The 25,660-nt window shown below is 46.4% G+C and overlaps 1 protein-coding gene across 1 annotated transcript in view; it reads left to right on the forward strand.

Annotated features, from left to right (window-relative positions):
* The window catches only part of ELF1 (E74 like ETS transcription factor 1), a 303,862-nt gene that overhangs the window by 121,247 nt on the left and 156,955 nt on the right, over positions 1-25,660 (forward strand). Inside the window, exon 3 of the mRNA XM_030200555.1 lies at positions 8,212-8,525. Within this exon, the coding sequence (XP_030056415.1) occupies positions 8,454-8,525 (72 nt within the window). The 5' untranslated portion in view covers positions 8,212-8,453. The remainder of the gene's footprint in view (positions 1-8,211; positions 8,526-25,660) is intronic.

A 25,660-nucleotide genomic window follows, 5' to 3' on the forward strand; every position in this document is an offset into this window, starting at 1 on the left:
GTCCTGCTAGCCGTCCTTGCTAGCCACCTCAGAGACTGTGTTCCTTCCGCTAGCCGTCCTTGCTAGCCACCTCAGAGACTGTGTTCCTTCCGCTAGCCGTCCTTGCTAGCCACCCTCAGGGACTGTGTTCTTCGTCCTGCTAGCCGTCCTTGCTAGCCACCTCAGAGACTGTGTTCCTTCCGCTAGCCGTCCTTGCTAGTCACCCTCAGAGACTGTGTTCTTCGTCCTGCTAGCCGTCCTTGCTAGCTACCTTCAGAGACTGTGTTCCGTTCGCTAGCCGTCCTTGCTAGCCACCCTCAGAGACTGTGTTCCTTCCGCTAGCCGTCCTTGCTAGCCACCTTCAGAGACTGTGTTCCTTCAGCTAGCCGTCCTTGCTAGCCGCATCCAGAGACTGTGCTTTTGCAGCGCTAGCCGTCCCTGCTAGCCACTCAGTCGGGACTGTGTTGCTGGTGTTCAGCCAGGCCGGCCGTCACCCCGCGGTTCCAGCAGAACGGCGGTCGCCGTGGGTGAAGATCCGGGGTGCACGGCAGTCCTCTGAGGTCCTTCGGGCCCCAGAGAACCTAAGGGCTCACCACTACCTAGACAAGACAGGAAACGGAAGCCATGAGCTCGCCGACGCAGCCTGATCTACGGGACCTGGCCAAGGTACTTCAGCAGCAGCAGGAGCAGTTGAACGCCCTATCAGGGGCGCTTCAGAATGTATGCTCGCAACTGTCAACGCTTCAGGTACGGAACCAGGCCGCTGTGGTCCAGGGGGCCGCAGCGGCTCCCCGTTCGGGAGGGTTCCGCACGGGACCTCGGTTCCCTGAGCCGACACGATATGATGGGGCCCCCGGAGGTTGCCGGGGATTCCTCAATCAGTGCAATTTGGCCTTCCGGATGCAACCGGAGACATTTGCTTCAGACCAAAGTAAAGTGGGATATATCATGGGCCTATGTGAAGGGAAGGCCCTGGCCTGGGTGGCCCCATTGAATGAACAACAGGACCCCATCCTGGATGACTTTAGTGAATTTCAGCGCCGATTCCGTATGGTGTTTGACCTTCCGGGAAGACCATCGTCTGTGGCCTCGGAACTGCTGCGAATTCATCAGGGGGAGGGGACGGTGGCCGATTATGCCATCCGTTTCCGGACTTTAGCCACGGAGCTCCGTTGGAACCCTGAGTCCTTGATGGCAATTTTTATGGAAGGGTTACAAGAACGAATCAAGGACGAATTGGCAGGACGAGAGGTCCCAGGCCAGTTGGATGCCCTGATTTCGCTTTGTATCCGAGTAGATACCCGGTTCCAGGAGCGAGCCAGAGCCCGGGCAGAACGGCAGAAGTGGACGCGGGGAACGTCCCGGACGGCCAAGGGGCTATCTCCTCGCCGTGGGAACCGGGATGGCAAGGAGAGTGGGGAGGAGCCGATGGTGATGGGCCGGCAACGGCTGGCTTCCTCCACTAGGAAGAAACGCCTGTGGGACGGACTGTGCTTCTATTGTGGTGAGGCTGGACATTTTATTCGAGCCTGTCCCTCCCGGGCGGGAAACGTCTCCCCCAAGGCACCTTGAGGGGAGGGGTCTTGGGGCATTCCGCTCCCCTGCCGGAGGCCTTGATCACGCTACCAGTAACCCTCCGATGGCATGAGACCATGATTCAGACCCGGGCCCTGGTGGACTCGGGGTCGGGGGGCAACTTCATCGGGCACGAGCTGCTGCAACAGATGGGCTGGCCCACGCTCCCGCGGCGGCCGGCACTGCAAATAACCTCCATCCAGGGGACGACGTTACCGCAGCCGGTCTCTGAGATCACCCCCTATTTGCAGCTACAGGTGGGGGAGGATCACCAGGAGGAGGCCCGATTTCTGATTCTATCCCGTACCATTCATCCAGTGGTCCTGGGACTGCCCTGGTTACGGAAACATTGCCCGGTTATTGACTGGACCAGTGGAAGCATCCAAGCTTGGGGTAGTGCCTGTCGGGAGAACGGTTGTAAGGGCCGGACCGGCAGCTGCTCTGCCCTGGCGGTGGTACCCGGAGGGGCACAGGTAGAGCTGGGCTCACTGCCTATGGACTATAGAGACTTTGCAGATGTGTTTAATCCCAGGGAGGCGGAGGTTCTACCGCCTCATCGGTCGTTTGACTGTGCCATTAACTTGAGGGCAGACACCGTGCCGCCCCGGGGTCGCCTATATACCCTGTCCCGAGGAGAGTCCAAGGCGATGCAGGAATATATCCGGGAGAATCTGCGGAAAGGTTTTATCCGGCCCTCTACGTCCCCGGCCGGGGCCGGATTCTTTTTTGTTACTAAGAAGGACGGCTCCTTAAGGCCCTGTATTGACTATCGGGGATTGAATGCCATCACGGTAAAGGATCGTTTTCCTCTACCGCTCATCCCCGAACTTTTCAGCAGGTTGCAAGGGGCCCAGATGTTTACCAAGTTGGACTTGCGGGGGGCCTACAACTTGGTTCGAATTCGGCGAGGGGACGAGTGGAAGACGGCTTTTAACACCCACGAGGGACATTTCGAGTATCGGGTGATGCCCTTTGGCCTGTGTAATGCCCCTGCGGTGTTCCAGAGACTTATCAATTTTGTACTTGAGGATTTTTTGAACTCCACAGTGATTGTGTACCTGGACGATATCTTGGTGTTTTCCCAAGACCCCACCGACCATGTGAGCCATGTTCGCGCCGTGCTGCAACGGTTACGGCAATACCGCCTGTTCGCTAAGCTCAGTAAGTGCGCTTTTCATCAGAGGTCGCTACCTTTCTTGGGACACATTCTGTTACCCGGGGGCCTACAGATGGAGCCGGACAAACTCCGGGCAATTCGAGAGTGGCCCCAGCCGCTGGGATTGAAGGCCCTACAACGTTTTTTGGGATTCGCGAACTACTATCGCCAGTTTATTCCTCAGTATTCTCAACTGACTGCGCCGCTGACGGCCCTTACTAGAAAAGACGCCAACGTCCGGGACTGGCCGCCCGAGGCGCAAGTGGCCTTTCGCCAGGTGAAAGAGGCCTTTAAATCAGCGTCCATTTTGCTAGCCCCAGATCCTGAGAAACCCTTTATTGTGGAGGTGGATGCGTCTGCGTTGGGAGCCGGGGCGGTTCTCTCGCAAGTGAATTCCAAGGGCCGGCGTCAGCCTTGCTCTTTCTTCTCTCGTAGATTCTCCCCGGCGGAATGTAATTATACAGTAGGGGACAGAGAGCTCTTAGCATTGAAATTAGCCCTACAGGAATGGAGACATCTGCTGGAGGGGGCGGAACATCGATTCACAGTGATCACTGACCACAAGAATTTACTGTATCTACAAGAGGCTCAACGGCTCAATCCCCGACAAGCCCGGTGGTCATTGTTTTTCGCCAGATTTCATTTTCAATTAGTTTTCGAGCGGCTGCTCAGAATACCCCTGCGGATTCCCTCTCCAGAGCGTTTGAGGTTCCTGAGGAGACTAAGGAAACCCATTCCATGTTGGATCCGGCCTGCCTCAGCGCGGCCGTGGGGGAGGTGGTTCCTACTAAGGAACTAGTGCCGGCCGCTGAACGAGCGAAGGTAATGCAATGGGGGCATTCGTCCCGATGGGGGGGACATTTTGGGTATCAAAAGACTCTGCGGCTCATTACCAGACAGTATCAATGGCCTCAGATGAGACGGGACATTCTTCAATTTGTCACCACCTGTCCTGTGTGCGCCCGGATCAAACCGGTGATCGGGACCCCCATAGGGAAGCTACAACCACTGTCCGTACCGACAGGGCCCTGGACGGAACTTTCTATGGATTTTATCACCGACCTCCCCGGTTCCCGGGGACATACGGTGATTTGGGTGGTAATTGACCGTTTTTCCTGAATGGCCCATTTCGTTCCCTTGCCAGGACTTCCTTCAGCGATCGCATTGGCTCAACTCTTCATTCAACATATTTTTCAACTCCACGGGCTGCCTCTTCGGATTATTAGTGACCGGGGCCCCCAATTCACCTCGCGCTTCTGGAGGGCCTTGTGTACAGCATTGGGGGTGAAGACCCATTTCTCATCAGCATACCATCCCCAAACCAATGGCATGGTCGAGAGGGCGAACCAAACGTTAAAAGGGTTCCTGCGAGCGTTTGTCAACAAACGCCAAGATAACTGGGTCTCCCTACTTCCCTGGGCCGAGTTTGCATATAACCACAGTGTCCACTCGGCCTCGGGAGACTCCCCATTCTTCTTGGTGTATGGACGACATCCTCGACTGCCAGCACCTTTCCCGTCTGGATCTCCGACCCCCATGGTTAATGTGACTCTGGCAGATCTGCAAAGAGTTTGGGAAATGGCCCGAGAACAACTACAGAAGGCAGCCACCAAGTACAAGGTCTTCGCAGATCGGCATCGGAGACCCGCTCCCGACTTGCAACCAGGGCAGAAGGTCTGGTTAAGCACCAAATATCTCCGACTTCGGGTACCCTCGCGGAGATTGGGACCTCGGTATATTGGACCGTTTGCAATCCAATCTCGAATTGGAGCTGTGACTTATCGGTTGCGATTGCCTAGGACCCTGCGGGTGCATAACGCCTTCCATATTTCCCTATTGAAAAGCTTTCAAGGATCTCGATGGCACCCCCAATGGCAGGAGACCGAAGATCTTGAAGCAGATCCCGATCCAGAGTATGAGGTGGAGGATGTTCTGGATGCAAAGAAGCGGCGGGGGAGGTTATATTACCTATTGTCATGGAAGAACTTTGGCCCCGAAGACAACTCCTGGGAGCCCGCGGCAAATGTACAGGCTCCGGAGTTGGTCAAAGCCTTCCACGCCCGGTATCCTTCCAAACCCGGGCCCGGGGGAAAGGAGGCATCCGGGAAGGATACTGTCCCGTTTCGGGACCTTACCAGTGCTCCCGCGGCGGGGAGCGATGGTCGGCGGGGGCTGCGGGCCCCGGTGCGGCAGAGACAGGCCGCCGACGGGGCCGGCACTTCCGCGGGGCGGCCCAAGGCTGGCGACCCGTGGGAACGAACGCCGGCCCCAGGGAAGGGAGGACGCCGGCCAAGATGGCGGCGGCGTCGTTGTCTCCCCGACCGGAGCTGAGAGGATTGCAAGTCCCGCCCCCTTGCGCCGGATTGGTGCATGGCAGGAGGAACTCCGCCTGCGAGGCGGGTCCTCCAATCCCGGCCATCCTTGCCTGTCAGGGCTACAGGGATTGGCTCTTCTCCAGGGAGAGGATGGACGGGCGGGGGGATTTAAACCCCGGAACAAGGAGGGCTCGGGGCTTCCGTTTCGAATGTCAGAAGCCACTTCAGGGACTGTGTTCTTCGTCCTGCTAGCCGTCCTTGCTAGCCACCTCAGAGACTGTGTTCCTTCCGCTAGCCGTCCGTGCTAGCCACTTCAGGGACTGTGTTCTTCGTCCTGCTAGCCGTCCTTGCTAGCCACCTCAGAGACTGTGTTCCTTCCGCTAGCCGTCCTTGCTAGTCACCCTCAGAGACTGTGTTCTTCGTCCTGCTAGCCGTCCTTGCTAGCTACCTTCAGAGACTGTGTTCCGTTCGCTAGCCGTCCTTGCTAGCCACCCTCAGAGACTGTGTTCTTCGTCCTGCTAGCCGTCCTTGCTAGCCACCTTCAGAGACTGTGTTCCTTCCGCTAGCCGTCCTTGCTAGCCACCCTCAGAGACTGTGTTCCTTCAGCTAGCCATCCTTGCTAGCCGCATCCAGAGACTGTGCTTTTGCAGCGCTAGCCGTCCCTGCTAGCCACTCAGTCGGGACTGTGTTGCTGGTGTTCAGCCAGGCCGGCCGTCACCCCGCGGTTCCAGCAGTCCCGCTGGCCGCCTGCAGCTGGGGGCTCAACCTCCGGTGAACGGCAGTCGCCGCGGGTGAAGATCCGGGGTGCGCGGCAGTCCTCTGAGGTCCTTCGGGCCCCAGAGAACCTAAGGGCTTACCACTACCTAGACGAGACACCCGTGGCTTACGGAGAAAGGGAAAAGGGAAGGGGTAACTGAAAACCCACATATACACATTGTTCATATTATTTGATATATACCGCTTTAGTTAACCTTGGAGGTATTGGGGAAGATGAAAAGTGACTTAGTTGGAGGGAAATTTTATTTATTATGGTACACACCAATTAGGTACAATAGTAAATTCAACCCAGGAAGGGATAACAGAGTATGCTGGTCCAGAAGCCAATTCTTAGTAGAAATGGTGCTATTAAATGCTAAATGCTAAGGTGGAGAGAACTGAAGGGGCAATGGATACAGCAAAATAGAAACAAGTTCAAGCCTTGTCTTTTAGGGAGATGCAAATAAAACAAAACATACTACTAAATAAGGGAAGAATTCCCTTATATGGCAGATCAACCCTGCTTGGTGCATCCCAGGATGCATTAAGTGGGGTCAAGCACCACAGTGTTCAAAGATGGAGGTGCCAAGGCAGGAGCAAGTGGACATTGCTCCTGCCTCATTAAGGTATGTGGTCTGAGGGGGCCTTGAGGAGGGGTGAAGAGGTGCACTAGATACCAGGGGAAGATTTTTCATAATGTCTGGTGGAGGTGCTCTAGACACCAGTGAAAGATATTTTTTTACAGTTGGAGTTGGGCAGGTGGGTGCGGGGTGGCGGGAGCTACACTAGAAACCAAAGAAATTGTGGCCGATGCAAACCACGGGGGTCGATGCAGACTAGATGTGGTATTAGGTTTTTGGTGGTGTGCCCCTGTGATACACATCAGCATACATCTCTGCATTGCTGTGGAGTAATTAATAAGCTCTTTTTTAATATACCTTAATAAGGTGAGCGTTGATATCTACTGCAGGAGTTAACTTAAGCGCAGAAACCCTTTTTACATACAGTGGCCATTAACAAGGAGGTAAACTGTTTGTTTGTTAACCACACGTTGCAGCCTATGTTAAATTTCTGCCTTGTCCCCTATGTGAGCATAGGAATGAAGATTCAACTGTCTGTGTTCAGTATTCCAAATAAATGTGATTATATATGTGAGAATTTTTGTCATAGGGTGTATTTTTGCCTTAATATGCATGTTGAACCATTACTGGGGATTCTTGTTTTGGGTTGTTTTTTTTTTTTTCTTAAATAGTTTGAATTTTTCTAAGTCAACACATGGTAAACCAAAAACAAGACTACAAAGTTCATCTAATTTGAAACAGACGATAATGATGAAAGGGAATGCTTTTAAACTTTACCAGAAAACTACACAAAGTAAAGTTGTTTCTCATTCAGGATACATTTTTTTTAGGTGACAGCACAAGATCACGTGTGGCCCCATGCTGACCCATTTGATTGGAGGGCAAGGTCTCTCTGGGTCTCACAGGATCATTAGCTTGGTTTCAGAGGATTCTAGTCTGGCTAGAATATTCTGTTGTGTTGCCTTGCACTTTCAGCTTCTTTTATCAGAGTTTTTGCTTAGAACAGAATGTGGTCGGTTCTCTTATGAGGTAGTTTCCACTTGGCCTTGCATGTTGTTGGATTTTTTTTTTTCTTTCTCTGGGGTTGTAATGTGCAGTTCCTTCTCTGCATGTTCGAATTTGCCATGACGTGGTCGGTGCAGTTTCCTTCCTGCTGCTTACAAGCCTAGTCTAGAGATAAGAGCACTTTCACAATTGCTGTTAGGAAAAAGCTGAAGACCTGCTTCTTTAGTAAGACAACTCTGAGGGCTTGCAGTTTTAAGACTTTAAGCAGTATGTATTGCATTCTTTAAGTGTTTCCCTCTGTTTGGTGTTTTAGAAGATATTTGTTAATGACTTGTAAATAATGTGTACCTAACTTAACATATTGATATTTTAGGTGGTCGTATAGAACCATTAACTGTTCAAAGTACTCAAAATAAAATGGACGTTTATTACTTTGGGTTGTGGGATCAGGACTAGATCTGACATTCCAGGGCTTTATTTTGAAGCGTTTTAAAAGAAGCACAAGACAAATGAAACTTATTTAAAAGATTGGCTGCTATTCTGCCCTGTTCTTTTTAAAATATTGGTACGAAATCTCTCTATCATTAGATATAAACTGTCAAAAATAAAAGCAATTTACTACTAAAGAGCACAGAAACCCAATTGGGCAACACTGGCAGGTCTCCAAACACAAATTAACTTACCAACAAACAAATGTGCTTCTCAGTTCTGAGAACTGCTGGTTTCATTGGATGACCCATTGAGAGAAGTAAGCTATTTACTGTATCTCAGAGCTCTCCCCTGTGACTGGTATTGTGCCTGATGGATGTTTGGCTAAAAGGAATGCTTTGTTTTTGTTTTTCAGGGTCTGAAGTGTTTGTGAGCAAGAGGAAATTTTAGGGAGAGAAAATTATCTCCCTGGTTTGTTATTGCAGAGAAGAATCCTGGAAGGGTAGCCCGGGAGAGAACCCAGCCAACCAGGCCCTGCACATTGGATGTTTTTTCTTCTAATCATTGGTTGTCCACTGTTTTCCTTTCTTGCTGTAAATCCAAGAGAATACAATTTTATCTGCTGATGAGGAACTGAGACCTGGGGAATGCTTCACTATGACTACAGTTGTGCAGCAGAATGAGCTGGTCTTTGAATTTGCCAGTAATGTTATGGAAGATGAGCACCAGGTATGACAAAAACACTACTTGCAATATATTTTGACTTTTTATGATAGTTGTCAGAGATGAATGCTTGTTGGAAACTTGTAGATTGCCATATGGTCAACCTGTTGAAATGCAATTAGATTGCTGTTTGGTTTACATGTTACAGTGCATTTGAGGGATTAGCATTCAGGAATTTTGCTTCGGTCATAAGCTTATATATGACATAGATTATGAGTAATTAGATTTTAGGGATGTGGGTGTAATAGCTTGGACATGGAGGATTCTTGTACAGTATTTCAGGTTTTTTTTTACTGAAAGATATTCTTGCTGTATTTTCTGACAGTAAAAATGTTTAGTTACCTGTACTCTACATTGAATTTGTAGCATATCATTTATTTCATATATGCAGGGCCACAGTTGCAGGATCTGTCCCTTTTCAACGAAACAAAACCAGAGGAACCTATGTAGTGAGGAATTGTATTTGTCCTCTATCTTCCCTCATTGCAGCACTGCCCAAGGCCTACAATGACACTTTGTTTATTTGCCAAGGCCTCATCTGACCTCACAAAATGGCTTTGGGGAGTGATGTTTTGGGGAGGAGGCGTAGCTGAGCTGAGCCCAGCAATGAGTACAAGAACAAACAAAATCTACAGTAATTAAAACTCTCACTTGGGTGGTAGGAATATATGGAGCCTTGGGTTTAATAATTTGCATTTGGCTTTACAAATTTCATAATCACTGTACCATATTTTTGTTAAGGGGGTTTATTCATATTGAGCAATGCAAAATATCCTTAATAAATGAAGCCCATTCTGTATCCTATTGCTGAAAACGATAACCTAGGTCGTGTTGAAACATGAGAAAACAATTGAAAAGCTGTACTCCTTGCATAACCTGGGTCATCTGAGGTTCTGTAACTGGTTAGTGAAAACAGAAGGCAGAACTTGGGATGTGTTTCTGCAACTAGTCTGCAGAATAGATCTCATCAAACAAATAAGCATTTGACATCAGCTGCTATAGGGCTATATCCTGAGCATTATATTCTGTTTGTATTATGTCTTAATGAGGTAAGTGGAAAAATGGCTTTTTAAATTAACAAAGGGGTCCTTAGCGTTCTCTTATATGGGTCTTTCCTGTGCACTAAGGCGATTTTTTACCGTGGCCATAAAATGGCCTATTTTCTATTTTTTTTTTTATTTTTTATTAATGGCCTTGCGTTAATGTTGACATTAGCACACGGTCATTTTTGGAAATTACTGTGTGAGCACTTACTGGGATAAACATACAGGAATCCTGCTTAGAAGGAAGGGATCCCCAGAAGCTTAGCCGGTGGTGGGAGGCAGGGCTGGTGGTTGGGAAGTGGGGATAGTGCTGGGCAGACTTATATACGGTCTGTGCCAGAGCCGGTGGTAGGAGGCGGGGCTGGTGGTTGGGAGGCAGGGATAGTGCTGGGCAGACTTATACGGTCTGTGCTAGAGCCGGTGGTGGGAGGCAGGGGCGGGGATAGTGCTGGGCAGACTTATACGGTCTGTGCCCTGAAAAGGACAGGTACAAATCAAGAAGATATACACAAAAAATGGCACGTGTGAGTTTATCTTGTTGGGCAGACTGGATGGACCGTGCAGGTCTTTTTCTGCCGTCATCTACTATGTTACTGCCACTCATTTTGTAGGTGGTATCCCTGCACTAACCAGTTAGAGCATGGTAATATAGATGCACTAACTGGTTAGCGCAGGAATGAAAGATAGAAAGTTCTAAATAATGCTGAAAAAGAAGGGCCCAATATTCAGAAAATGCTGATCTGTGTTCCAAAGTTGGCCTCCTATTTTCAACCATATCTTTTCAGCTGAAAGTTCATCTTAATTTAGGAGCTTAAAGATTATGCTCATAAATTGAGGTCTGCCATTCATTTGCCTAGATTTGAGCCTAGTTCTGAATCAGTGCTAAACTCCTAATGACTTTTCCCTGCCCTAAATCTGCCCCTATTGCCATCTAATTTTTATGCTCCTAAACTTGAGTTCAATTAATAATGAGTACAATTTTATGCACTGGCCATATGAGCATAACTCTCAAAGGAGCCCTTGTACTAATCTGCTGTAAAAGGGGCCCTGTGCTAGCTGAGACCCTTTTTACCGCAGTGGGTATAAAGCCTGAAACAAGAAATGGCCATGCGTTAAGTTTGCACTTACTGCGCGGCCACTTCGGGGGGGGGGGGGGCACTTACTGCCACCCATTGAGGTGGCAGTAAGGACTCCCATGCTAACCCGGCGATAACTGGGCAGTGTGCATTGCTGCCCTAGTACCGCCGGGTAACCCCCTGCATTATCACTGGGAGGCCGTGTTAGGCCTGTGGTAATTTTGATTTGCCTTATGGCAACCCTTTAGTAAAAGAGCCCCAGTTAAGAGCATAAATCATTTGCATAAAAGACATGAGACTTTTTTTGCTTGTTTTTGTTTATTTTTTATTGATCAATTTGCATTTGAAAACAATGATCAATGAAGAACAGCAGATTAAGAGAAAAGAATGCTCTAGGACAAATGGTCACAATATGAGACTCTAAGGGGGCAGATTGAGGGGCAACGTTAGAAAATATTTCTTCATGGAAAGGGCGGTGGAGACAAAAAAAACAAATAGTAATGAAATTTGTGATAGCGGGGATTATTCTCTGCTTATCCTGTAATTATGGTCAAAACAGAGTTAAAATCAACTTGGCTCTAGGGCAGCAGTTCCCAAACTTTGGTTTATGAATTCATTCGTGCAGCAGCTGCACAGTAAACCTGCACTTAATATTTTGTCATTCGCAGAGCCTACCTTCAGTGTACCTGCCATTAACCGCTCAAAAGAGTGGAAGAACAGAGAGCTAATAATTTTCATTCACTGTTGGAACTTCTGTTTTAGTAATCACTGCCACCAACCCAAACCTTTTATTTACTGCTGCCGTAGACCTGGATCTGTTCTTTTTCCCTTTACTGCCATTCATGTAATCAGCCTAGTCCTGTGATCTGTCCCCTCACGTTCAAGCGTGATTTCCACCTGAGGCCTGCCCTATTTTCTTTCACCGCCAATCATGTCATCAGGCCAGTTCTGCAATCCCTCCCCTCACTGCTGATCATGAGGCCAGTCCAGTCCTCCACTCCCTCCCCTCACTGCTGATCAAGAGGCTAGCCCTGTCCTCCAATCCCTCCCCACACTCTTCATTATGCTACCAGTCTGGTATTGCTTTCCTTGTCCACTGCCCCCTATCCCAATGATTATTACAGTTACCAGCTCAGGAGCAGGCCGAGATGCTCCTTTCTTGTTTAGCCAGTTCCATTTGGGCAAAGTGGGTCACCTTTTTTTAAAAGGGACTGTGAGGATTTGAAAGAGACAGGGTGAGCCTGGGAAAGAGAAGGAAAGGGTGTCAGCCTGGAAGGGGGAGACACAGAGAATGAAGCTAAGGAAAGGTAAGCCTTAAAGGATGACTGTGAAGGGAGAAAATGGTGAATGAGCTTGTGATGGTGCTTGTGAGAGAGGATGAGCTGAGGGGCACTCCTGGGATTTGAGAGAAGGATAAGTTTAGAAAGGGTGAGAATAAAGAAATAATTTTTTTTTTGGGGGGGGGGGGGGGGCTATGGATGAGTCTGGAGGAGGATGAGATAAAGGGGGTCAGTCTGGGAGGAGAGGAGGATGTGAGGAAGGGAGTAAGTTTGAACCTGGGGTTTGTGAGAGAAAGGGGTGAACCTATAGTACCTGAATGTAACTCACCTTGAGCTACTACTGAAAAAGCTGTGAGCAAAATCTAAATAAATAAAATAGTAGGAGAAAGTGCTCCCTTACTCCCTTATATGGTGCTCTATTCATACATATATTCTGCATCCAGAGAGCCCCTGGTCCCTCCCTGACAATCCGAGCAGAACTAGGACATTTGCCCGTATAACTTAGCATACCAAAAAAAAAAAAAAATCTGTTCTCATTTTAGTATCATCTTTGTAACATCAACACAAACCTACTCGTGACCAAGAGCAAGTTTACCGTGCCAGCACTAACTTTCAGAACTCACACAAGTTTCCTATCTAGGAAAAGCAGCATTATAAATATTGCAGTGGGCCCTAAAGCATGAACATACCTATTGTAAAACTGAACAGGTCAGATCATTTATTATAGATCACTAGTTAGTAATTTCATGCTAATAGAATACCTGGCCTCAGTAGCACACACACAGGCAGAGATTTGATGTGATGATTTAAAACTGATATGTTTATTTAATATAATAATTTTTTAAATTTCATGAATAATGATGTAGGTTGTAACCTGCTTTGATTTTTAAATGATGTGGACTATACATTGTGAGACATATTTTCAATGCACTTAGACTTACAAAGTTGCATAGTAAGCATTAAGTGCTTTGAAAATGAGCCCTTATGTTAAACAGACCCTCACTAAATACAGAATAAGTTACCAAAAAGTGAAAATAGAAATATGAAGAGAAAAATTAAACCAAAACCCAAGAAGTCAGAAGCTGCATATAGTGTATCAGTGTTGTATAGCAACTAAATGTAACTAGTTACTGTATTTAAGTATAATTTTTGTTACTTTTACTGAAGTAATAATTTTGCCAATTTTTACTACTTTTACTCTGTTACATCTGATGCTTGTAGTTAAAAGTAATAAGTAAAAGCAGAAGGGAGATGTAAATGATGATTTCTCAGTAAACAAAATGAAACAGCAAAACCAGAAATAGGATTTTGCTGTTGCCAACCTTGTCACACAAACAGTGGATCATTTCATCTTAAATTTTGCTGTTCAGTGAGTATAACCTGTAAGAACAGTAGAGTTAACCTGTGTTTGTTGAACTGGTTACTGTCCTCCAGCCAAACAGAACAGTGATGAATTGGGCCACTTTAAAGTGGAGATGGAGATGAAGCTGGTAGCAATTCTCGGTAATTAGACACATGTTTCTATCACAACAGATTGTTCTTCATCCCATGGGGAAATTTTGCATTGGGGTAACTGTCCACTGGATTGATGAGTCATTAGGGAGAAAGTCTGATTTTTTGGCCTTAAGACTGAAGGGTTCCCACACATCTGATATTCTTGCATCAATTCTCGAAGATATTCAAACAGAATTTGCCATTAGACGAAAAATTATTAAAACAACAACAGACAATGATTCTAACTTTGTGAAAGCCGCCTTTGTAATTGGACAGTATGATGATAATGATGATAAAAATGAAGATGCAAGTGATGAATTTGCACTATTTCTAATGCAGATGATAACGACAATAATGATGATAAAGTAGACTTTGATGTATGGAAGTCAAGTGTTTCAGAGATACCCTTAATCATAACCTGCAGACCCACTCAGAAGACATCAGTAATATTGCAATCTGGCCTGATTTGAAGGAACTTATTATCAAATTGAACAATCCACTTTCTGCTAGTGCAGTTGCTGAACCTTTTTAGCAGTGATGGATTAATTTATTCACAAGTACACTTGCATGAGTGACAGTCATTTTCAAAAATTTAGTTTTACAAAAAGCAAAGCGGATTGAATTGTAGAACAATAAAGTTAACAATAGTCGCATTCATTATAGTTGCATCACTTTTAATTTTACTCAAAAAGTATTGTCTTAGGCAGTAACTTTTTTTTCCTTTCACATAAGTAAAATGTTTGTGTTTACTGTACTTCTTACGTATTAAAATATACATTTATTTTTACCTTTACTTAAGTGATTTGACCTAATACTTTGAACAACACTGTGTATCATAAGAGAAATAGAAAGAAAAGTATTTCCCCCAACTGTGCAAAGTATAAGATAGACCGTGTCAGGCTTGAAATCAGAGCAAGATTAAGGCATGGTGAAACTAGGCATGTGCCTTAGGTCCAAATGTTTAGGGGTCCCTATCAGAATGTGCTCATAATTCAGGAGGCTAGGATTGCCAACTGTCTAGATTTTTTTTTCCAGGAGTCTGTGTGTGGATATTTTTCAGAGTTTACCTCACTACAGCTCTCTAGTACTCCCCCCCCCCCCCCCCCTTTTTTTTTCCAGTGCAAAGGCTGTGGTAGGATCCAGCCAATGGAAGGCTACTAATCACAGGAAGGAGGGGCTGAAATGCAAGGGCTTAGGGGAAGCTCAGCCCTGCACACAGGGTCTTGGGAGAGAATGAACCAGTGGTACTAGTGAGTATTCTGGGGGTGGAGGAGAGGAGGAGATTGTTGAAAAGGAGAAAGACTGAAGAATGGGGGAAAGTGTGAAAGGTCAGCAGTCAGCTGAGGAAAAGAAGTGGCAGCAAATGCCAAAATTTTACATGATGGTGGGCAGACCTGGTGGGGGTACTGCCCTTGAATGATGAGCAGCAGGACAGCATTAGAAAAGAGCTAGGTAGAGAGCGTATGCAAGCATTTGTGTATGTTTCTGTGTCTCTGGTGAGGATAGTCCTATAAATAAAGCTTCCCTTTGAAAATCTAGGCTGTAATGGAGAAGTCCATTGGTACAAATGTACCTGTGCACATACTAAGTGAAGATGTTTTCAGCACAAGAAATTATACCCTGTAATCTAATAAATTACTTGGGCAAAATCCTTTGAGCACTCCTAATACTGCCTCCATCCTTTTAGAATCATTAAAAAAAAAAATCCTAAATATTTTAATTTTTGCTTCTCCCATTTACACATAAAACTTTATACATTTATATATTGAACACATGGTCCTTTAAATTTCACTCTTTCAAGCAGTCCACCCATTTCTGGTTTGTACCAGAGGCAATGGAGGGTGAAAATGACTTGCCCAGCTTCCCCGGTTCCATGGAACCACATTTTAGCCCATCACTAAGAGCTGCCAAGTTACCTAGTTCCAGAAGGGAGACTTTTTGGCCAGGCCTGTTTCAGAACTTATACCTCAATTCAGTATTCTATATGTAATTCCTGATACCACCAATTGAAGTCAGCCGGTCCCATAATGTACCAGTATAGGGTTGGAGAAATCCAGGACTGGCTCAGAATTGAGTAACTTGACAGCTGTCCAGCTCTAACCATTAAGCCTGGCCATTCAAAGCCTGTGCTAGTCCCCATGCTTACTCACAAACTATTACTGCTATCATATCGATAGCTAGGCTGTGCACTTTTCCCTGCTACTTCTGGAGAGGTGAATTGATTGGGGGGGGGGGGCACAAATATGTTTGCCTAGGGCCCAATTTAGTGTTAATCCAGCCATGGATGCAACCAGGGCAACTGCCCTAATCTGCAGACAGGGCCAGTGTTAAGGTACTTGCCCTGGACCCCCAGGTCAGAAGGGGCTGCGAGCTTGTCAAGCACTGAAGGCAGCACAGCCTGCTGGTAGGCTTTGGGGCCGTCTGAAAATTTCTTCCATGGACCTCAGCGAGTCTAACATCAGCCGTGCCTCCATGCTGCAGAGAGTCCCGAGCCTATCTGAAGCAAAAAAAAAAAGCACAGATTGTTTAACAGGCTTTGGGGTTCTCTCTCAAATTTATGCCCTGGGCTGGGCCCCAGCCATGTCTAACACTGGTTCTGGTCAATGTATATTTCAGTCTCTGTATAGATAATTTAATTATTTTTTCCTGCCTTTTTTGTTCTGTCATTTAATTTTTTTCTAATCCTGGTGGTCCCAGGTTCTGCTTTCTGCTTTCTATGAACACTTTCCAGTGTCTTCTATCCATATGCTGTTTCTTCTATCATCCTCTGCCTTCACTTCTTCCTTGCATTCATCTCTAAAATTGATCTGTTTTCTTCCATTTATATTTCTGCTTCAGAATATCAATTTAACTTCTTTCCAACCACTCCTCAGTTTTCCTTTTCATTACATCTACTGATCTTTCCCTTGCCCCAGCCCTCCCATGCCCCATCTCATTCCTGTGTCGTCCGATCCCTCCATATCCACCATCTTTTCACTGTGTCTTCTGTCTGTGTCCGTAACTTCCATACATATCCAGCAGCTCCTCTCTCTGTCCCTATCCCCCACATTACATGAAAACATAAGAAAAGCAAGGCTGAGTCAGACCAAGGTCCATTGAGCTCAGCCTCATTTCTCTGACAGTGGCCAATCTGGGTCGCAGGTAACTGGCAGATGCCAAAAAGTAGATAGAAACACAGAATCATGATGGCAGATAAGGGCCAAATGGCCCATCCAGTCTGCCCTTCCTCAGTAACAACTAGCTCCTCCTTTTCCTAAGGGATTCCACTTGCCGATACCATGCTTTCTTAAATTCTGACACAGTCCTCGTCCCCATGACCTCCACCGGGAGGCCATTCCACGCATCCACCAACCTTTCCATGAAATAGTATTTCTTAGATTCCCCCTAAGCCTATTTCCTCTTAACTTCATCCTATGCTCTCTCATTCCAGAGTTTTCCTTCATTTGGAAAATTCCCACCTCCTGTAAATTGAAGCCACTGAGGTATTCTGAGGTATATAAACATCTCTATCATATCCCCTCTCGCCTGACTCTCTTCCAGCATATACATGTTGAGGTCCATAAGCCTGTCTCTGTATGTTTTATGACGGAGACCGTTTACCAGTTTGGTAGCCGCCCTCTAGACCGACTCCATCCTGTTTATATCTTTCTGTAGGTACGGTCTCCAGAATTGCCAGCAGTACTCCAAATGGGGCCTCACCAGAGACTTATACAAAGGCACTATCACCTCTTTGTTCCTGCTGGTCATCTCTCTCCTTATGCACCTGAGCATCTGGGTTTGACTCACCTTTTCTACCTGCTTGGCCACCTTAAGGTCTTCAGATACAATCACCCCTAAGTCCTGCTCTTCTTTCATACACAGAAGCACTTCACCCCCATACTGTACCGTTCCCTTGGATTATTGTAACCCAAGTACATGACCCTACATTTCTTAGAATTAAATCTTAGTTGTGAATTTTTGGACCATTCTTCAAGATCCTTCCTCATGCCATCCACACCCTCCGGGGTGTCCACCCTATTACAGAGTTTGGTATCATCCGCAAAGAGACAAACCTTACCAAACAGGCCTTCTGCAATATCAGTCACAAGTTAAAAAGGTCTGGCCCGAGGACCGATCCCTGCGGTACACCACTGATATAATCCCTTTCCTGTCAGCAAGCTCCATTTACCAATGTCTTCTCCCATTTAACCAGTTTTTAACCCAGTCAGTCACTTTAGATCCCATACCAAGGGTACTCAGTTTATTTATGAGTCACCTGTGCGGAACCATGTCAAAGGCTTTGCTAAAATCCAAGTATACCACATCTAACACCCCTCCCACATCAAACTGTTTGGTCACCCAGCTGAAGAAATCAATCAGATTCATCTGACATGACCTGCCTCTAGTGAAGCCATGCTGCCTCGGGTCCTGCAATCGATTTGATTCGAGAAACCTCACGATCCTCCATTTTAGAAGTGTTTCCATTAGTTTACTCACCACAGAGGTTAGACTGACAGATCTGTAATTCTCAACATCCTCCTTACTTCTGCTCTTGTGCAGAGGGACCACATTCTCCCTTCTCCTGTCCTCCAGGACTACTCCAGACTTTAAGGAGGCATTGAAGAGGTCAGACAGCGGAGCCGCCAGAACATCTTCAAGTTTTTTGAGTACCCTCGAATGTATTCCATCAGGCCCCATTAGATCTATACAATGCAACCAGAGAAAGTTCCTCTATTTTGAGAAAGGCATCTATTTCTCATGGCTACTTTTCCGAAATACACAATGGCTCTCCCAAGGCTGCCTGGCTTAATTTTTAATGGACTTTACTCCAGAAGCTTGTCCAAGCCTCTCTTGAATCCTGCTACATTAATCATCTTGATCACATCCTCTGGCAATCACAGCATAGTTTTGTACTGCCTTTTTTTTTTTTTTAATCAAATCAGATTTTTTAAAAACCCCTTTGGTTTGTTTTCACTCTACTGGTCATTAGTATCATAGAGTGTTCCCTTGTTTTCGTGTTGTTTGACCAATTAAATAACTGTTCCATGTTTATCTGTTTCACCCCACTCATCATTTTATAAGCTGTTGTATCCCTCATCAGTCATCTCCAAACTGAGAAACTGTAACTTGTTCAGCCCTTCAGCATAGATGTTCATCCCATTTATCATTTTTGCAACTTTCTTTGAACTTTCTCTGGTTGCATTATATCCTTTTTGAGATGGAGCTACCAGTACTGCACACAGTACTCGCTACAAATGAACCAAGAACCTATAAAGAGGCTTAATGATATTCTCAGTTTTGTTCTTCATTCCATTTTGGATAATTCCTAGTATTCTGTATGGGATTGTAAGTAGCCATTGCACACTGGGAAGAAAATTTAACTGAATTATCTACAATAACACCAAGATCTTTGGTGCCATCCATAAATGATCTTATGCTTAAAGGACGGTGTTGAGACTCTTATGATGTCACGATAGTTCATACTCCCTTCCTCATAGGCGCCCGGTATAAGAGGCACCAAAGCAGACACGACAAGCCTCACCAACGATAGCTGGGGTACTGGAGCATCATGCATGCAGCACAGGAAAGAAGAAGCTGCTGCAGCCCACAGGACCTGTTACCACCATCTTCGGGTTTCTGCAGCTGACCCCGGGACTCCCGTCCTGTTGTCCTCTCTAGCGCCACAGACGTCTTCTTTACTCTAGCAATTATAGCAGGCCTGCCTCAGGGACTCAGCCTTCCTCCTGCTCTGATGCATCGTGTGTCAGCTGACGCAACTTCCGGCTTCCGCGAGGGTGGGACGCGTCATCACAGAAAGAAGGTCGAGTGAGTTCTCTTCCCAAGGCAGACCTGCTATGATCATTGCAGATCACAGTAGAAATACATCAAGGCAAGTATCAAACTGCTTCTTTGGGGAGCGGAGGGGAGGGAAAGAGTGAAACTAAGAGGAAGAGACTAATACAGGGAGAAACTGAAACTGAAAAGAGCAGGACTAAACAGCGCTCGCTGACTGTACCTTTGGGAGAGATCCCGCCCAGAGCTGATTAAGGTGCTGCTCTGATTGTCCTGGGTAGGGGAGGAGGATGGGTAGGGGAGGAGGAAAATATGAAGGTGCTGCTTTGTTGAGTGGGGAAGGAATAGGCAAAGAGGCTGAACTGGGAGAGGAGGAGAAGAGACAGGGAAAGATGTTGGATGGAATGGAAGAGAGAGGGACAGCTACTAGCCCTAGAGTAGGGGAGAGGTAGAGACAGGAAGAGGTGCTGAATTCAGGAGGAGTAGGGGAGGGGAGAGAGAAAGATATAGAGAGTGAAAGTAGAGAGACAACTGGGGGGAAGAGAAACAATGCTGGATGAAAAAGATGGAGGGGGGGGGGGAGGAGAAATACTGGATTATGAAGGGATAGTGGGAATTGAGAGGGAGCGATACTGGCCCCAGAGTAGGGTATGCAGGAGATTAGGGTCACAGAGACAGAGGGACAATTGTGGTCATGGGGAGGGGGAATAGGGACACGGGGCAAATTTCTGATTATAGGGAGAAGGATAGAGGCATGGGGGACTCTTTCTAGGTCTTCCTTGCTGTTTTGTTATATTAGTTTTTTGAAATGTGTATTCTGATCTTTTGGGTTTGTTTCTGTATTTATAGTATTGCTGTATGCAGAGTCTAACTTCATAAGGTTTCCAGTTCAGGTTTTGTTGCCTTCATATCTCTATTACTGATCTGTGGTCCCTTGTTTCATATTGTTGACTGTGTTTTGCATATGCTGTTTTGCTAGCATGTATTATCAATGTAGAGATCTTGTTGCAGTCCTGTTTGTTCTGTTTTCTTATTGGGTAGTGTATTAGGGTCTGCCCAGTGTAATATTTACAGTGCTGACTTATCATGCATGACATTGCTGCTCTGAGTCCTCGGAGTTAGTGCTGCTATGGTACAGTAAGGTTCTGAGTGTGTTTTTGCACACATGAGGGATTGTGTGTTGGTCTTACTGAGATGACATCAACACTTTAATTTTAGTTGTCATAACATCAGACATAGTTTTAGAATATTTTGGATGATCTGACGTTGAATTGCTCCATAGATGTATACGTGGTTTACTGTTGGTAAGTACTTGAAATTTTACAAACCTTTTGAAACTGGCACTTACCCTTCCTGTTGGCACAACTACCTGTGCAAGATCCTTTTCTACCATGCGACGGATGTGTATGAAAACTGGTTGAGATCCACAATGGTTTGGTAAGGTTATGAGTGTATTTTTGCACAGGTTTGTGTATAGTGTTTTGCAGTGGAGAGATTGTGTGTTGGCCTTACTGAGGTGGCACCAAAACATCAGAAAGGGTGTAGAGCCTAAATCATGACACACTACCTCTTGAAGGATCTACATATAGGCGTTAATAAAAAGAGCTCATTGTGAACACTATCTACCCTAAAAGGGTGTTTTGTGGCTCTATATGAGAATTGTGAAATTATGATCCCTTGTTTCATATTGTTGATGGTCTGCATTTTCCGTATGGGTGGTATATTGGTGTATTAGGGTCTGCCCAGTGTAATATTTATGGTACAGTAAGGTTCTGAGTGTTTTTGCACAAAGTCGTGCATAGTGTTTTGCAGTTGAGCGATTGTGGTTAGTATATGCTTTGAGCAACCACTTAATTCTTTGACATATGATACATATCTAATATCTAAATTTAATAAAAGGTATTGTGACTATTTTATTTTTACTTATTTTTGTTCTGTGTGTTGTCAGACAATCATGGATGTAAGCTCTGCCCCAACCCCACCCCTAACCACACTCCCTTTAGCCTCACCAAACAGTTGGGCCACCGACTGCCTATGCCCTTCCTCCTCATCACAAGAACCTTAGTATAACTACCACTATGACTTTGTACTGCTCAATTTAGATGGACCTCCAACACTTACCTCATTACAGGGGCGTAGCTACGGGTGGGCCTGGATGGGCCCAGGCCCACCCAGTTTTTAGTCAGGCCCACCCAGATGCCACCGTGTCTCCTCACCCTCTCCCACCCCCGCCGTAGCGCTTGTCTTCAACGCTATCTCCTCTACCTCACAGTCTCCGAGTCCGTCTCCCACTCCCATGGCAGCTTGCGTATTGCTACCGGCACTGCCTGACAGCTGACTGACGCGGCGCAACGTCCTGCTCCAGGGGCGGGGCCTTCCCTCTGCCGCGCTGATTCAACTTCCTGTTTACGCAGGGCAGAAGAACGCACGCGGCAGAGGGAAGGTCCTGGAGCAGGTCGTCGGCTCCGCGTCTGTGGTGTCGGGTAGCGCCGGTTGCAAATTGTAAGCACTGCCACGGGGGGGGGGGGGGGAGAGACAGAGACTGTGAGGTGGAGGAGGCAGCGCCGATATCGTCGAATACAAGCGCTGCGGCGGGGGTGGGAGAGGGTGAGGAAGACAGTGGTCTGCTCGCCCTGCAAGGGGAGGGGGCTGAAGGGAAGGGAGAGGTTCTGGACGTGTGTGGGGGAAGGGCGAGGTTCTGGACGTGTGTGTGGGGGGTGAGGAAGACACAGGGGAGCGGGCTGAAGGGAGAGGTTCTGGATGTGTGTGGGGGAAGGGAGAGGTTCTGGACGTGTGTGGGGGTGAGGAAGACAAAGGGGAGCCGGCTGAAGGGAAGGGAGAGGTTCTGGACGTGTGTGGGGGAAGGGAGAGGTTCTGGACGTGTGGGGGGGAGGTGAGGAAGACAAAGGGGAGCTGGCTGAAGGGAAGGGAGAGGTTCTGGACGTGTGTGGGGGAAGGGGGAGGTGAGGAAGACAAAGGGGAGCCGGCTGAAGGGAAGGGAGAGGTTCTGGACTTGTGTGTGTGGACATTAGGGAAGGAGTGGGGGAAATCCTGGCCACACTGGATCACAGGAGAGGGGGGCAAGATGAAAGAAAGAAGTGACAGGAAGATGCTGGGAGGGGGTGAAGGGTGGGGAGAAGAGAGGGAGCAGATGCTGGGCTAGAAGGGTGGAGGGAGAGAGACACTGGGAAAGGTGGAACCATGTGGGAGAGGCCAAGGGGGTGGCAAGGAAATAAACGCGAGGAAGATGGTGATTACAGAGGAAAGAAATATGGTAATGAGGAATAGATTGAAGATGGAAGGGAATGGATGGCTGGGGAAGTAGAGAGATGGGGAATAGGAGAACTAGTGTGTGGAAAGGAAATGGAAATCTGACAAGTATCTGAAAAGTAAAACAAAGGAAAAGCGGTTAGGATAAAATTTGGGTGGACAGAGAAAAGAAAATAAAAAAAAAGAGAGGAAAGAGCTAAAATGGAAAGGTCAATATGTCAGAGGCAAGTGAAGTGAGGGAATGGAACAAGAGAGGAGAAAAAGACAAATGGACAGCAGCTGCTTGAAGGAGAAATAGCAGAAAGATTGGAAAGTTCAAAAGAGAAACTGGATCAACATGATGGAAAAAGAAAATGACCAGACAACAAAGGTAGAAAAGGCATTTTATTTTATTTTGAATCTTAACTGAAATATGATAGCTTGAGAAATGTGCATAGTGGATGTCACTTTCCTCATGAGCTAAAGTGTTTCTGTTTCTATTTTGAGTTGGGAGGTGCTGGGGGAGAGGTGGAGAATAGGGGAAGGAAGGGGGCAGGGCAGAGAGAAAATTTTGTGCCCACCCACTTTGGGCTGAGGCCCACCCAAAATTGGCTGTCTGGCTACGCCACTGCCTCATTATAAGCCTGAACTGAATATAACCTATATTTCAGCCCAGCTGTTATTAAGGACATGATACAGTGATCTAGTTTTGGCAGGCTCTGCTCAGGCCAGGCTTGTATTAAGGTATCACACAGACCGCCAGCGAGGTTGGTTCAGCTGTGTCTTGCAGGGTATAGGCTAGTTTCAATCTCAGGCTGATGTATCTTTATATTGGGCTGATCTATAGAGACCTGATGAAGCTAAGGGATGCCATTGTTATTACTGGCATCAGTGAACTTGCCAATCTTCTGGTGTGTATATAACTGCTGGGTTTGGAATTTGTATTGATGTGTGTAATCAGTTAGTTTTATTATTCTGTTTTATGCCTGTACATATAGGTGGTCTCTCATGTATCACTTCTTCCCCATTCATCATCACCCTGTCTCTCACTGTGTCTCCCCTTTCTCATCCAGCAGCACCCTGTTCTGTCTCTTCCCCCCCCCCCCCCCCCAACATCTTTTCAACAATGTTCTCTCTCTCTGCTCACCCTTTTGCTGCATTCCTGGGCCATCTTTGGCAGCAGTGGCACCATTTTCCTGTGTGCACCAGTTCTAACTCTGCTGGTTCTGCCCCTGCAATGCAGAGAGCTTACATCAGAGGGGATAGGCCCAGTAGAGCTAGCAACGGTACAGGCAGGGATACGTCATCCTGCTGATAGCTTGGAAAGACAGCAGGCCCAACGGCAGTGGCAGCAGGAGAGAGGAAAAGATTGCAGTTGGGGCTGGGGAGACTAAGCTTCTTATATGGGGCACCAGAATGGACTGGTAAATGTTATTTTCTATAGTCATTTAATTTGTTAGTGGTTTAGGGCGATCATGATTTTGTAACTTCATTTGGATTGGGGGGGGGGGGAGGGTGATCACAGTTATGTGATGAGAGGGACGTGGAGGTCAATTTTGCACCCAAATCATATATCATTTATAGATGATGCCTTTTTCTGAGTGGTGACTCCTAATTCAGAACCCAGCATTGTGTATCTGTAGTTGGGCTTATTTTTCCCTATGTGCATTACTTTGCATTTGTCCACATAAAATGTAATCTGCCGTTTAGATGCCTGGTGTCCTAGTCTCACAAGATCCTTCTGCAATTCTTAGCCATTTTAACCACCTTGAATAATTTTATGTCACTTGTAAATTTGATCACTTCTCTTGTCCTTATGTCCATATCGTTTATGATCTACAACTAAGGAAAACTGACTTATTGACATTCAGAAAGCAATTAAAAACATACTGTTTTTTTCAGGTCATTTGATGAGATATACAGTCCGTGAAATTAATAGTTAACTTGTAATACGCCTAGAACTTGGGATAGTGCAGATTAAAACTTTTTTTTTAATTAAATAAAAATGTTAAACAGCAGAGGTCCTAATAAAGATTCTTGTCACTCCAAGACAAACACAGAGGGGAAATCTTTAACATCACCCTTCCGTGTTTCCGTATCCTCCCCCCCAAACCTTAACATGTCCAGGCAGCACCCTGGGTCCAGAAACTGTGGCAGTGTTTGCGCAGCAAAAAGCACAGCTGCCTCAGCACAAGCACGGGCTTAAAGTAAGCCCTGCAGTCTGTGGCCTTTTCCTGTGCTGACACTATTGCAGCCAGTGGTGACAGGTCCTATCTAGGTGTTAGCAACAGTGATGGAGGCTGGAGGAGGTGGAGGGTGGCTGTGAAACTTGGGGAATGATTGCAGTTGGCAGAAAACTTGAACTTACAATGGCTGGTTCTCCGTTCTGACGTCTGCGGGCTTTTTCTTTGCAAAACCAGTTAGACTGCTCAAAATCTGGCCATTTGACAACCCTACCGTCACTGTCCATACATTCACTCGTGCATGTAAACACACACCAGTCCCTCAGTCACCCACACATTCCTTTGTAGTCATTCATGCACAGACTGCAAGTGCAGATCTTAACTTGTTGATATGCCCTACTCACAGCCCCCACCTCCATCTTGCAAGCCTGTGTGTCCCAGGCATGGTGAGTATATAAGATATTAATTACTTAAAAAAAAATTGTAGTTTACATATTTTTATATATTACTGAATTTTTAAGAAACACATTTATTGTGCCTGGTAGAGGAATAGCCTAGTGTTTAGAGCAAGGGAAGCCAGGGTTCAAATTCCAGTGAATTTATTTGGGGTATCTGATGATCTTATGGTGGCTGAACAAGAAAAGATGACAGCAAAATCCAGAACTATGCCTTGATGCATAAGACAGAGGAATGGCCAGCAGGAAAAGGAGGTGAAAGTGCCTCTATAAAGGGAATGGGACTTGGTATACTGCCTTTCTGTGGGTTTTTTGCAACTAAATTCAAAGCAGTTTACATAGTATAAATTGGTACTTATTTGTACCTGGGGCAGTAAAGGTTAAGTGACTTGCCTAGAGTCACAAGGTGTTGCAGTGGGACTCAAACTCAGTTCCCCAGGACCAGAGTCTGCTGCACTAACCACTAGGCTACTCCTCCACTCTAGTAAAACCTCGTTTGGAGTATTGTGTTAAATTCTGAAGCAGCAGAAAACAAGTGGGAAATCAACCATGGACTCCAGAAAGGAGAGGTACAACCTTAATACTTTAA

This window comes from Microcaecilia unicolor, chromosome 4 (genome assembly GCF_901765095.1).
Source record: "Microcaecilia unicolor chromosome 4, aMicUni1.1, whole genome shotgun sequence".
Classification (NCBI taxonomy): Eukaryota; Metazoa; Chordata; class Amphibia; order Gymnophiona; family Siphonopidae; genus Microcaecilia; species Microcaecilia unicolor.